At 40.4% G+C, this 15,101-nt stretch overlaps 1 protein-coding gene across 2 annotated transcripts; it reads right to left on the reverse strand.

The window, feature by feature from the left end:
• Window positions 1–6,395: 6,395 nt before the first annotated feature.
• Window positions 6,396–13,930, reverse strand: LOC115569747 (homeodomain-interacting protein kinase 1-like). Of its 2 annotated transcripts, none has more exons than XM_030397826.1 (17): window positions 13,727–13,930; window positions 13,538–13,635; window positions 11,370–11,580; window positions 10,929–11,120; window positions 10,651–10,832; window positions 10,432–10,555; window positions 9,861–9,971; window positions 9,646–9,723; window positions 9,416–9,564; window positions 9,084–9,287; window positions 8,786–8,953; window positions 8,466–8,560; window positions 8,226–8,380; window positions 7,942–8,079; window positions 7,667–7,772; window positions 7,010–7,177; window positions 6,396–6,905 (listed from the first exon to the last, which is right to left on the reverse strand). In XM_030397826.1, exons 3-13 carry the CDS (start codon window positions 11,562–11,564, stop codon window positions 8,265–8,267), a joined length of 1,614 nt encoding a protein of 537 aa, XP_030253686.1. In that variant the 5' UTR covers window positions 11,565–11,580; window positions 13,538–13,635; window positions 13,727–13,930; the 3' UTR covers window positions 6,396–6,905; window positions 7,010–7,177; window positions 7,667–7,772; window positions 7,942–8,079; window positions 8,226–8,264. The 2 variants fall into 2 exon arrangements, with proteins under 2 accessions (XP_030253686.1, XP_030253685.1); XM_030397825.1 differs by having other exon boundaries at window positions 7,010–7,180.
• Window positions 13,931–15,101: the final 1,171 nt, after the last annotated feature.

Below are 15,101 nucleotides of genomic sequence, written 5' to 3' on the forward strand. Positions count from 1 at the left end.
TTTTTTATCTTTTAGTAACATTTACCTAGACCTCATCATCATGTTCTTCTCTCCAAGCTCAAAGTGAAATTATTTAATATTCAATGGCCAAGAAAACAAAAAGCATTCCACTTCCTTGTAAGTGGCACAGCAGCAACACACAAAAATGGGGAAACGAGGCGAAATGAAATATAATAACATCGACATCTTCCTCTTCTCCGTCAGGCTCATGATGCTCAAACTCAATCACTCTGTTGACATAGTCAACACTTCCACTGCTTCCTGCAGAAATGACCCGTACACACTGTCAAATACAAAATAAAAACCTCATCTTAATCCTGGATATGTATGTTAAATGATCCTAAAGTAGCCCCAGAGCAAACTCACAGTAAAAAAGACATTAAACTTTACAATAGTAAAAGTTGGAGTACAGGCATTGTCCCATTTGTGTTCTCTTAAATTATAAAAGCTAATTTTTTAGTTCGAACACGTTGAACTATGTATGTTTTTTATTGCAAAAAACAAACAAAGTGGAAAACAGAATGGGTCTAATACTAGTATTTCCTTGCACGTGTGTTAAGAAATTTCATGTTCACGGTCATTATGGAGCAAATGTGTTGTCTATTTTCCAGAAGCCCTTGTATTGTTCAGTTTGTCTTTAAAGTGACACACTTACGTTCACTTTCTGTACGTGTGACTTCAAATTCTTCAGTCATCTCTGGCTTTGCCATTGAAAGATGAGCCATCACGGGGAAATTCGAATCAAATTATTTTCTGTATCTAAATGCACGTTGGCTCAGAAATGTAACAATTATATTGTCCAAAAGAAACAACACATGGATAACCTGATAAAAATAAAAATACAATACACGTCAAGGGTCTTTCAAAGAACGTGGATGAACACTGTTGGAAAAATCACTCAGTTTTTAATTAACATAAATGATCATTAATATCAAATCAAACATTTATAAAACATTCGTTTTTTGTTATCAGTGGAGGACGAAACAATAGAGGCGACTACGCACATATTAAAAATGATACTGTCACTCACACTAAAATTTCAAATGATACATTTCTTACCGATAAATAACTTTGGTTGGAGTAAAATGTAAATCGACAGTCACTATGAGAATCCTGCAGGCCAGGTGACCATCTTCCCCTGTGAACAAAGTTCTTAGAATGTACTCACTGGTTTGTCTGCAATGTTCCACTCCTCTGTCACACCGGTCTGTCAGCCACAAAGACAAACCACATGTATGTACAACTCATACTGAATCACATTGAGAGCCGCATTAAGACTGACTCATTTCAGCTCTACTCAAGTCAATCTGATGTCTCTCTTGAAAAACTTGAACTCTCTGAACTCCTCATTAAGTGAATTTTTAATGTTCTTTTCAACCATATAATGTTTATAGTAGTGTTTGCCACTGACACCATAAGTATAAGTCATGTATTAGGATTTAAATTGTAAGCACTGAAAAAACACATGGTGCTGTTATTTGCAAATGCAAGATTTTCACATGATCATGCTCCCAAACTGCTAAATGAAAAACATTTAATTAATTTAATTCAGTAACAGATCTTTTATTATTATTATCATTACTCTTATTATTATTATAATTATTATAATTATTATTATTATTATTATTATTATTATTATTAAGTAAAGCTATGTTTTATCTTCTACACCAGGGGTGGGCAATTCATTTTCCCAAGGGGCCACATGAGAAACAGGGACTGCTGTGGAGGGCCGGACCAATAGGCTAAACTCAATTCTGCTCAATATTAATTTTATCTCTTTATAAAAAGCAGTAAATTGTAAGGTCTTTGATAAGCTGCGACTGGTAAGAGTATGATTAGGACATGAAAAAAGTGAAGCAGACACAGTACAAAATGCAAATATGTCACTATTTAGTCAACACCCACAAAGCAATTGTGAACACAATGTGCATGTTTTTGCCATTTTTCAAAGAACATCATTAAATTAACTTTATACGAAGTGTTATCTTTTTGTTTGTTGTCTTACTACCTCAATTGCTGTTTTTCAGTTCTTTTCTCTTGTTCAGTGAGAGAAATCTAGTCTGTGCTGGAACAAGTGCACTGAAGTCAGTTTGAATGTCTGAGGTGATATCCAAAGGACAGCTGACAGGTGATCGTCAGTGAGAAAAGACCTGGATCTGTTAAACTTGCTCCTCCAAACGTGACACAAACTGCCTGTGACCGCCGGAGCCAAGGAGAAAAGTTCCAAATCGTCTGCTTTCCTTTGCAGCTGAATCTCCAGGTTTCCCACGATGTCCTCATTCCTTCTCGTTATCACAGAACTGGCCTTGACTGCTGGTGTGACCCTGGATGTGCAACGCTTGGAAAAAAATAGATTTTGCAGCTTAGCTAGCAAAACTTCAGATGTCCGTGCCGCTCTGCATCAGTCGAGTTGTTGTATTTCTTTGCGTGTTTAGTATTGTAGTGGGATTCAAATTATAATCCTTTAACACAGCGATTTATTCTCCGCAAACTAAGCACATGGCTTTACCTTTGACTTCAGTAAATACATTCTTAGAAGCCCATGTTTGGTTAAAAACTCGGACTCGTGTCTCAATTTAGGGTCTGCATCCTTCGGAGGCTGCATTTGAAGGCCAATTACATCACAATGCCGCGCCAAGGCTATCCCAATTGAAGGCTCCTCCAAATGCAGCCCACAATTGCGGCCTTCTTTTCCCTGTCTTTGGAGGATGCACCGCTACTATCCTTCATGGCCTCACATATCATATAACATATAAGATTCTTTGTGCGCCCGAAAAAGAGGAAAGACAGAGAGAAAATGGCGACATCACGTGGCATAGATCGTCACTTTCGCGAGCCAGGATCTTAAGTCTAGATCAAAGCTGTGCGTTATAAAAACCCTAGTCTACTGCAGGATCAGTTGACCCGGGTGTATATGCAGAGTTTACACATTCCCATTGCTTCTGTTTCATCTGCTTCCCCTCTGTCTTAGTGGGAACGGTCCCAGCCGACGGTTTAAGGCTCTGATGACCCCCAGCTTGAGCTCCAGGCGGTGATGAGAGTCGAACAGCAAGTACTGACCTGTGTGTGTAGGTTTTCTGTAAACTTAAATGTTGAGGTCCTCTTCTTCAGAGTGTACTGTGCATTCCAGGAGAGGCGGACCGTCTCGTCAGACGGTCTGACATCTTCCCTGTCATGTGAACTTGATGTTATTGTACGCCGCATTCAGTGGTGTAGTGGGGATTTTATCACTGGGGGAACTCTCCAAAAAAAAACAAAAAAAAAACCCATGTTATTTTAATTAGGTCACCCGGATAGACCCAAGTTGCGAATGCTTGAGCCATATGTCGTTGCAATTAGACGGCTCTCCTTCTCTCTCTCACACACACACAACATAAACATAGGCAAAACTGTTCAGTGTGTGTCTTTGTATCAGTGTGTTGCTGTAATCGCAAAATAAATATATATAAAACTGTAACTGAAGTATTTGTGTGTGTCTGTGTGTGTGTGGTGTTGCTGCCTCACCAAAAACTACATCTACGATGATCTGTAACTGTATACATTAAGTGTTTGGTATAGGCTATGGTGATTGACAGAGATAGAGATGATAAAGGTGGAGTTCTTTTCTGCAATGATTCTGAATTCATTGAATACACATTTGACCCATATCAAAACAGTTGACTCAAAACTGCTGATAAACAAAGAATGCATATAGGTAACAATAAGTACAGTAATACCATAGCTTACCTTTTTCTTCATCAGAGTGGTGACTCTGGCCTTTGTATGTAGCCGGGTCATGGGCTGATAATGGACCTGAGTCCACATGCATCTCACTGGTTCCTTCTCCTGCTCTTTCTCTCTCCTCTCCTTCTGTCTCTTCCCCCTAAACCTCTTCATCTCTCTCTCCTGTCTCATCCTCTGTTGAATTTTTGAAATGAAGTATCAAGTAAGTCTACTAGTCATGACCTAATATTTTAATGCCATGTTTAGTCACATTATTACCTATCCATCCAAACATCCAAATAATATTATTGATGGATAATTCATACTGTGACTGAACATGGCCTTAAAATGTTCTGATTCATTGCATGTCCTTTCATTTTGTTCGCCTCGGCTACATTTACAGTAGGTTACAGGTTAGCATCTCTATGGGCTATCTGTTGCATCTGTAGGCTAGCTCACTATTTTTCTCATTCTCAGCTTATTACAATTCTCACCTCTCATCATCCTCTGCCTTTTTTGCTGCAACAAATGACAGCTTTGATTGATGTAGCCTCTTACCACTACGTTGCATCTTTGCTGTGATCCATTCAATTGCAGTTCAAAAAATAGACCTGCAGTCATATCGCGACCGTGTTTACTTTCGGTTTTAATGAAACGAAACTTAAGGGGAAAAAATACGAGGACATGACCTCGGTGTCCTCAATGGTGGCTATGGCCCTGCAAACACACACACACACAGCGCTTCTCAACACACAGATTCAAAATTATGCACATTACAAATTATAGTCCTAATAATTGCATGAATGCTTTAAGTATAGACGTATGGCATTGCAAATAGGAGACGGCGCTGTTTCTCTCCTCTCTCATATAAGCACTGCCACCTCACACAGGCTTCAAATCCTGCCGTGACCGCGCCCACCGTGTTACAATAAATATTTTATTAATATTTGTGAATTGCAGGATGTATTATTACTTTATTCGAAGCTATACAATGGCGAAAATGATAACAGAGGCAACGTTTAAAAGAAAAAATGCATTAGACAAATAAATAAATTTAAAAAGTTCTCGCCAAAAAAAACAAATAAAAAATCTCGCCAGTGAAAAACACTCCCCCGCGTCCCGACCACTACACCCCTGGCGGCATTAAAGCGTTCTATGAAGGCTTTCACTTATGGAGGACCAAACCTGACATAAGTATAAATAAATAAATAAATGCATAAATAAATAAATACATAAATAAATGCTGAAATAAATAAATAAATGTATAAATAAATAAATGCATAAACGCTCGGGACGTGTTGTCGCCTCCTACTGTCCTCAATTTGAACAAGTAATTATCAACTGCTTTAAAGAGAAAGACAAGTAATGTACGACTGTTACATCAAGTTGTACAGCACATCTTTTACACACATTAAATGAAACACACGTTACAAATAAGGTCTTACATTATGGGCTAATGTTAGCTTGCCTCGGGAATAGCAGTTAGCTAACACTTGCAGTAACATTAACTGGCTCAAGTTGCTTACTGGCAGATAAACTGGGTTAGTACAGTAAGTTTAGTAAAACCTTTGCTGATTTGATAAGTGTTGAATACACCTGGGTCAAAATCAGAGCAGGGTAAGTGAATATGGAGGACCAAACCTTACATAAGTATAAAATAAATAAATAAATAAATAAATACATACATACATACATAAATAAATGCTGAAATAAATAAATAAATGTATAAATAAATAAATGCATAAATAAATAAAGGAATCGTTTGCTTTTGTCTGGCTCTCCGATTTGACCAATCATGCGCTTGACTGAGGTTAGGACCTCCTACCTCCTCATTTACATATGGACACAGAAATACAGAAATAAATATATGTAGGTGAACAGAAATACAGAAATACAGAAATAAATAAATGTATTTAATGTATTTATAAATGTATTTATTCAACACTTTTCAAATCAGCAAAGGTTTTACTTAACTTACTGTACTAACCCAGTTTATCTGCCAGTAAGCAACTTGAGCCAGTTAATGTTACTGCAAGTGTTAGCTAGCTGCTATTCCCGAGGCAAGCTAACATAAGCCCATAATGTAAGACCTTATTTGTAACGTGTGTTTCATTTAATGTGTGTAAAAGATGTGCTGTACAACTTGATGTAACAGTCGTACACTACTTGTCTTTCTCTTTAAAGCAGTTGATAATTACTTGTTCAAATTGAGGACAGTAGGAGGCGACAACACGTCCCGAGCTTGTCGGCTGCCTGGAAATAGAAATGAGTGTAGACGAAGCACTAACACCTAAAACAGCTTTTTGTGGAGCTGTGGCTACCACACCCTATTCATATTTGCTAGAAGTAGCACCCTGATATATTGTTTGCTTGTGTTGTTGCTTTGTTTGTTTACCTTGTATAAGGAACCTTTCCCACTGATGAACCACTGCAGTTGTTTGCTTAAAAGCCAGCTGTCGTTTCTGACACTTCATGTTTATTGAGCTTTGTGTCTGTCTCATGTATGAAGTTATTAATTACACCAGTTATGCTAAACACAGCTTAATGTATCCTGAATTTACCAATTAATTGAACTCTACTGTAAAAAAATAAGAATTTTGAAAAAACTATAAAATAAGTCAGTGTGATGCTCAAAGGTTTGGGTGGATTTATCATGTAATTGCACAAAATGAATCATATTGAGCTGGACAATATAGTTTAAACAGTTTTACTGTAAAAAAAAAATCTTATCTATACATATATCAATACATCTATCTACATATATCTGAACATCAATTCAGAAATATACCTATACATCAATCCATACAACATACACCTAAACATGCATTTACAAGTCAATCAATACATCAATCTATACATCAATATGTACATATATCTCTACATCGCTCTAGACATCAATCTCAACATATTTCTTAACATCTATCTAAAATTCAAACTAAACATATACCTCTAAATCTATCTATACATATATCTTAAATTCTATCTATACATCTATCTGTACATCAGTCTATATATTTATCTAAACATTTATCTGTACATCTATTTACACATCCATTGATCCATCTGCATGACATCACAGAAGTCCACCATGAGGAGAGGAGGGCAGCTGATGCTCTGCACTGGGTGGACTTGATGGAGGATCAAGCTGCTCCGTCACCAGGTGATGCTCCACATCCTCTGATTGGCTGGACTCTGTGTGAGTTCTGCAGAGGAGGACAGAGATGTGACAGTTGTTTCAAGAACATGCAGCCAGGAGGCGGGCGGGGCTTAGAATGTACTCCTGGAGCAGGTGATACATGTCACTCACGTGCACGGTCACTGGAGTTTGTGTGTGCGGCAGCTGCACCAGGGCCGTCCGCTGACGTGTGCTGTGACAGGACAGGGACTGTCTGCGAGGGACGAGGTTCCTCCACAGCTCTCTGTGAGGTCGAAGCCTCCATCACAGCTGCCCGTGAGGTGGAAGCCACCACTGACGCTGCTACACCAACAAACAAAAATACAGATCAATCTTCCAAAACGTTGTTTGTTTATTTAGTTTGTAAGCATACAAAAAAAAAACAGTCAGTGAAAATCTTTCTCTTTTGATTAAAAATAGTGTCCCTTTAAAGATCTTGTACCAGGAACCATTGTACCTCAGTGTTATTGTTCACAGTGGGGAAGTTGTTTTGCGCTATTAAAGTTAAATCTAATAAAATGTACCATTAGTCATCTGTAATGGTCCTGAACTTTGTATTCATGTAAATGTGACTACTTGAACTAAATACCTTGAACTACATATCCTTGTTTGAAAAATGTATGTAATTTAACAATCAATCGTCTTGTAGTTTTCATCACATTTCACATGACAGTCCTGACCTTTAGGAGCTTTTGCCCTACACAAAAACAAACACTTCTCTACTCTTCTCCAGTGATGTATGTGGTGACGTAAACATGTACGAGTTGTGTCTGAGCAGTGAGTACTCACATAGTTTTGACTGACTGAGCAGTCGGGGTGTCTCTGGGCGTGGAGCTCTCTCTCTGTCAGCCTGTTGGTAATATATGGCCTGCTCCACTGCTGACAGTGACTTCCACTGTGGACAGATGGACAACACACTGTTTGTTAGCACACGCACGCAAGCACACAGACACACTGAATACAGACACAAATATGCACACAGGTTCTCATTAATGGTATAAATCAGTGTAAACATTTTTTTTCCAAGCACTGATCAAGTTGGTAACACTGACTGTCACACTTACTCTCTATCCCAGGACCTTCCAACAGTGGCATGCTCTCAGCCGCCGCAGGCCGACCCAGGATCAGGCTCACAGTCACAGTCCTTATTCGATGAAGTGAAGCCTGAACTTCCTGAGGTCTTGTTAATGTAAGTCCTCCCACTGAACATGAAAAAAACACACACACACACACACACACACAATTATCCTGTTATTGTCATGAATCATGTATCTGTTATTAGCTTTGGTGAGCTGAACTATTTTTTCGTCTGAGAAATAGGTGTTGTGCCCAGAGGAAGACATCTCACCTGACTCTGCCCCCCCCACCTTCAAGTGGCAGCATGTTCTCAGGCCGGACCATCAACAGAGGGAACACATGGCCTGAATGTCTTTCTCATCCAGGAGAAGACACGTCGGAGGAAATTCTTCTTCTTCCCTGGCTCGTTCTCTGCCCCTGTGTTTCCTGAAAATAAAAGGACATTAAAGTCCTCAGCCGTACTCCAAAATGCACAACAGTTCAGACACAAGTAGAGGAGACAGTTACTTACCACATGAGCCCGAGGCCTCACATATTGATGACTCCATCCCACTTTCAACGTCAGTCACTAAGGACACTGATGCCTCGTACAGGCCAGACTGAAAACTGAAAACACAACAAAAAAGTTAGACTGTCATTCCTGTTATCGTCATCACATCGTCATGCTGCGGCAAGGAACTTTTCATTTTTGTTGTTTCTGAGGCTCCTGTGGACCAAACCTCCTGAAGTAAAGATCTTGATCTAGCTTTTGTGTGGATTTGATGTGGAAGTGAGTGAAAAACAAAGACAAAAGGTTCTCTGGTTAACTGATCCTAATTGTCATCATCTCACCTGACTGCACTCTCCTGATCTCCCAGCATCGAGCGCTGGGCTGTCGCAGGCCGAACCAGAATCACCACACCTGACGATAGAAATGTGGGGGATGGAGTGGAGTCCTCACTCGAGAACGGGGAAGTGAAGGCTGAACATCCTGAGGTCTTGTCAATGTAAGACCTGCCACTGAACACGCACAGTTATCCTGTTATTGTCATGACATCTTCAAGAATCATGTCTCTGCTATTATTTCTGCTGATCTGAACCATTTTCTCATCTGAGAAATGGGTGTCATGACTAGAGGAAGACATCTCACCTGACTTCGCTCCCCTGACCTTCCAGCAGCAGTGTGTTCTCAGCCGTCGCAAGCCGAACCAGAATCACACCTGCTGATGGAATGTGAGAAGTAAGAGTGGAAGGGGGCGCTGTTGTAGGACAAGCGGGGCGTCTTTTACTCAGGACTGCCGCCTTTGGTCTCATCATCTTACGATGGCTCGTCTCAGACTTCTCTGTCCCATTGCTACAAAAAGACATTACTCGCTGTTACACTGATGTCCCGGAAACACGACAAGACACTGATCAAATGACAAATCGTCACTAACTAACAAAGCACCACCTACAGGACTCACACCTCACATGCACACTTACTTTGGGTAGTCTTTGGTGATAAATGGATGAGTGAGGACTTCACGGGGAGTAATCCTCTCATCCTCACCCGTCTTCAGCATGGCCTTCAGGAGCTCGATGCACTGCTCTCGCTCTGCGGCCTCGGCCTCACTGTTTTCCCCAAGACGCATCTAGTTGAGGAAACAACGGTCATTTCCACCATTATGAAAGACAATCGGTCATAGTGACAAAGAAAGTTACTTCACACTTACTTTTTTGAGATCGTCCAGAGACTGGAGCTTGTGGTCCTTGACAGTGCTGAGGTGACATCTGAAATACTCAAAAGATGTCTGAAAGAAGGTTCAAAGTGTTTGTATCAGTGATCCTCAGAATCATTTTGAATGATCGACTGTTAAATGTTGGGAAATGTTAACAAGAAATAAAAGATGATAAAAGATTAAAGGTCAGAGAAGGTTCACTGTGGTACCTTGAGCTCCCAGCTGCTGGACTCAGTCCAGTTAAAGTACTTCTTTGTCTGTAGACCAGTACTGAGAACAAGGTCTTCTGGCTGACCCAGGAGATCAATGATGCTCCGCAGCTGGAGATTAAACACAGCATTACATCAAGACATGTAAGAGCAAGTATTGTTCTCAGGAGGGCAAAGTATGAATCGCCATATCCGAATGGCCAGTTCTCGTCGGTGGGTTCGGTTCAAGCACGAGGCAGCCAATCAGAGGCAAAGTAGGGCAGGTCATCCTTTCACAACATGCTTATGCTAACACCATTGTAGCTAAGGTACAAAGTTCTCTGAACCACTAAACATCAGATTACTTCCTTCTGTCTCACTCAAAGTAAATTTATAGCATCTTTCCATCTGTTTGAACAAAACACCAAGATGGTTTCTCATTCCCTATGTTGTCTAAATTTTCTTTCGAGTCCCAGCTTCAGATGACTCATTATTGTACATGGAGCACTAATTAGAGCAAAACCACAAGCAAGAGTGAAGACACACAAGTATGAGTGACTGACAAACTGTCTGAATAATTTAAGTGACTTACAATTTCATACTCGGAGCGTCCACTGAAAGGTAGTTTGCCGCAGATCATGATGAACATCAGACAGCCCAGGGACCACATGTCAATGGCCTCAGAAAATGGACAGCCCAACAGGACTTCTGGAGACCTGAATGTGGAGGAGAAACATTACACAGGATGTTTACGCTGTCAGACCTGGGAGGGGACTCACTCCAGTGTAATAATAAAAATAATGAAGCCCACCTGAATGCCATCGGTTGCAGGCGCTTGCCCTGACTGGCTTCTGATCTGGACATGGCAACACCGAAGTCAATGAGCTTGACTCTGAAGGGTCGTGTTTGGTGATTCTCTATCATGATGTTGTGCAGGTGCAGGTCAGCATGGATCACCCCGATCCCCTTCAGTGCCTCAAATGCTGTCCCCATCTGAAAGTACAAGGTCAGTAAGAATGTACCAAAGCCTAAAAGTGACAGAGTGCTCAGTGCTTTGCTTTCCATCTGCCGTGCTGATGGAGGTCATACCTGCTGGATGATGCTTCTGATGTCACTCACAAGCATAGGCGCAAAGCTTGTCTTTCCAAGGTAGTCGCCTAGGGTGATATCCAACAGCTCCAACACGATTGCCTTTCCATATCTGGTTTGAAAGCAATCCATGAACTCAACGATGTTGTGTTGGTGGAGTTTCAGGCGCTTGAACCGTCTCAGCATGGAAACCTGGAGAGACACGGCAAGTTTGATATGATTAGTTTTTTACAGTCAGTTCATGTGTTAACGTGTTAAGTCTTTATAACGTGGCGCTTAAAACATAGTGTGCAGATAATCAATATCTCTTCATATAGTGACATTTGTAGATAGCTTAAAGCAGCTCAAATGGAAAGGAATTGCTTGTTTGCGCGAGGCATTTACAGCACCTCTGACTACACAATATCTTGAACCGTGAACATCAAAATCAACACCTCCTACCTCATTGACGGTGTCATTCTCAAAGCATTTAGGTATCTTCACAGCCACTGTCTGCTTGATGTCCTTTTTCCAACATTTTAACACCTTTCCGAAGTAGCCCTCTCCCAGAACTTCCAGGACATCATATCCTCTGGGGAGCTGGACGGGGTCCATCTCGGAAGGTGAGGTGGATGCCTTGGATACCCTGGATCCCATGTTGTCAATCAGAATACTGAAACAAAACAAGAAAAATGAGATGTTACTTTCATTCCCTTTGAAGGACCTTAACAATGTTTCAGATACTGAGTACATATCATTTTGCTACCATCCTACGGTCTCTACCCTGTCAACGATTAGATGACACAAAACTTGTTAAACTGCCGCTTCAGGTCTTTACAAACACAATCGTGTATATATTTCATATTCCACATTTCAGTGATCATCTGATTGTCTGAGGTCTGAGCAAAATCAGGGGATTTCCACTAAATGTTAATGATTTCTACAGGTATCTACAAATAAGAGATTTATATGAAAAACAGATAGGCTAAACCCTGAATTCTCAGAGGAGGGTAATGCAGTGATAAATATCCTACTTCAAGCTTATCAACTCAAAAACAATGTCTGAACTACACCATGGTCTTCAAAAGCAGAAAGGGAGCGATACAGAATATGTTAAAGTGAAATGGGGAAAAGAACTACACACACAGAAATATTATAGGAGGCTTCGACAATAATATTAAAACTATTGGAGAGACAGAGATTAGGTTGATTAGGGTCTTCATTGATGCATTTAAAAGGTCAAATTAACAGAAAAGCTATCTCCAGGATTTATTCATCGTTACAACTGGAGAGATGCCTTTCCACAGTGTATATTAAATCAAGATGGGAGACAGAAGCTAAGATACAAATGACTGAAAATGAATAAATATCTGTTAGACACAATCAAACACCTCAAGTTCAGGTATCTGGAGGGAATTCACCTGGAAAAACACCTTGAGGTTTTTCATTACTACCAGAATAAACAATCGCGCAGTAACTAATCCGAGCTAGTAAAAAAGCAATAACCAGGAAATGGCGAAGTAAAAAGTCTCCAACAATCCTTGAATCGACCGAAATAGTTCATTCAGATACTCCTTACAAGTTCCAGTACAGATGAGGATTTTACATCTAAAACCTGGCATTAGCTCATAAAATACGATGCAGTGTTGCGGTTATGAATATCAGTTGATTCGTTTATTATAGCAGTCTATCAAGTAAAGTAAGTAGGCTTATCCTCCAAGAGCACAACCCTTTGCCCATTGTCCTATTTAGATACTGTCTGTCCGCCAAATATATATTGCTGTGCACAGAACAGCGTGCGCCATTACACACCTAACCTGTCCATACCTTCAATAAAAAGCACGCAGTCAACAAGACAACTTCTCCAAAATGAGCACACACAATAATCTGTTCTTCACCGCAGGGAAAACTGATTAAGCCAATATGTCCTTTAACTTATTAGTCATGAGTCATGGAGGAGACGGTGGGATGGACGCAGGATGCCACCCTCATCTCTGCCGAACCTTTTCAATACCAACACGTCATGTAAAAGCTCTGAGCGCTGACCGAACTCAACAGTGAGAAGGCCTTCAAATATATTTTAAACTGTGAACTTGAACTCTCTCTGACAACATATCCGGTTACACTTTCAGTTCAGTTTCAACAACTACAGCAGCTGTCTCAGCTCTACACAGACAGACGGCCCTGCTGTGTTTACACCTGCACGTTCTTATCTCCTAACGTTCCATCGTCTCCATGGTGCACGAGACAAACATGTTGTTTTTTCAAAAAAAGGCACGGTCGCCATCTTTTCCCCTAAATGTTCAACCTTAAATATTTAAACATGTAGCCTAATGCCTCAAACAAAAATAACAGTCTTTGAAAACCACTAAACAACCGTGAACACATTCCTCAACTTTCGCGGGACTTTCAGCGCATTCTTAACCTCTAAAAAACATTTTACACCGAGAAAACGTCGAGTACGACCCAAAAGTGACTTTCCATGAAAGGCTAGCTAAAATGTTATCAATAGCCTATCTGTAAATTCGATCATTTTCCAAGAGTATGCGCACATTGCCAACCGAAACCCACTTCTACACGTTTAAGAAGATGAATAAATACATTTGGTGTGATAATAAAAAATTTCCTACCTGCAGAGACTCAGGACAGCAGGTGCCTCGCCACAGGGGGTCAACCGGAGGCCACTTCTCCAGCAGTTAGAGATGGTCTACTTCTGGCAGTAGTGGTCCTAAAGCAAAGTAATCCAAAAGGTTTGTTTGCAAACAATCTTACAGGTGGTCAGGTATAATCCAAGAGGTTTGTCTGAGATGAAGCCTTACAGGTGATCAGGTTAAATCCAAAAGAAGTTTGTCAGAGATGAAGTCTTCAAATGATCAGATTTAATCCAAAAAAGGATTGTCTGAGATGAAGTCTTCCAGGTGAACAGGTATAATCCAAAAAGTTTTGTTGAGTAGAAGTTTTCCAGTCGATCGGGTTTCCCAGATTGCAACTTTCCAACAATAAATCCGCAGTAGGTCAACTTGTCAAAGTTTAATGTGCGAATGAGAAATGAATGAGGTCCGCAGCTTTTATAGCTTTGGTCAACGTTCTGTTTCCATGGCCTTCAGTGACGCGCGTGCGTGCGTGCGCTTGCGTGATCATGCAGGTTCTGTGCAGCAAATGAATGTATTTAGTTTTCTTGTGTAAAATGTCGTCATTCAATAACGTCATTTAAATGTGTCAATAGTTTCAATTCATTCATGCCAATAAAGTTTATTTGAATTGATAGATGTAAACTGTGGGATTGTTGTGTGAGCAGCAGGTGTTTCTACAACATCTCCAGTTCTAATCTTCAGTTTGTGGGGGTCCAAAATAATGAACGTGAGGGGCAGAGATCACTGAATAAATTCTAAACGAGAGAGAAAGAGGGAGAGAGGCTTTTGGTCGTCCCCGCCGCATCCTACGGAAGTCCGTTTCCACCAGTTAAAGAGAAAAGATGAAAACCAGACAATGACGAAAACATTTTTGAAATTGTCAGTTTAAAAATCCCATTGTGAAATTAAAAGTCAAATTACGAGATCACAAGTCTCAATATTATTATAGACATGTCAAATTAAAGACCTGTCCGCCCTCTAGAGAACAGAGCGTCTAAACATTGGAGTGGAGCCCCACGCAGCTCACTAGGCACATGTCCACTTGCCAAAAGGCCCCGAAGAGAAATGTGCCTGCTTGTTGAAAGAGCGTCCTGGTGACAAAGGTGGTCTACACTTTAGTCCACTTTCAGTGCTAATGTTGCAGACACTTTTGCATTTAATTATTTCCCCCGCTCTTGAGACTTGAAGTCAGTCTACCATCACTGATCATAAACCTCAAACAATGGAAAAATGGAAGGTTTCCTCTGCAGGAGAAGGTCAGGTCCACCACACTGCCGACGGACACTGGATCAGTGGGACTGATGTCCAGACAGTGGTCTCTGGGAGAGTCTAGATGATTTGGCATATGTGAGACATTTGTTGAGTAATGAGAAAATATTTAGTTTAAGATGTTCATGTTTTCTAACGCTTTGCAATCAATTGTTTTATGATACAAAGCAGGAAGTATTTCAACATGCTCCATTCGCAAAATTTCATCAGTCTAGAAAGACCCACCTCCAAATGTATTGTGACATCTTGTGTTGACCTGATCTGACATAGATAGTGAGAACTAATAGACCAA

The sequence above is a fragment of the Sparus aurata genome, chromosome 19 (assembly GCF_900880675.1).
Source record: "Sparus aurata chromosome 19, fSpaAur1.1, whole genome shotgun sequence".
NCBI lineage: Eukaryota > Metazoa > Chordata > Actinopteri > Spariformes > Sparidae > Sparus > Sparus aurata.

Coding starts and splice junctions, on each gene's coding strand:
- LOC115569747 (XM_030397826.1), bottom strand. CDS start 11,564: ATGGGATCCAGGGTATCCAAGGCATCCACCTCACCTTCCGAGATGGAC. Junction 10,833..10,928: donor TCAGAAGCATCATCCAGCAG/GTATGACCTCCA, acceptor TTGTACTTTCAG/ATGGGGACAGCATTTGAGGC. Junction 9,724..9,860: donor CCAGCAGCTGGGAGCTCAAG/GTACCACAGTGA, acceptor ACCTTCTTTCAG/ACATCTTTTGAGTATTTCAG.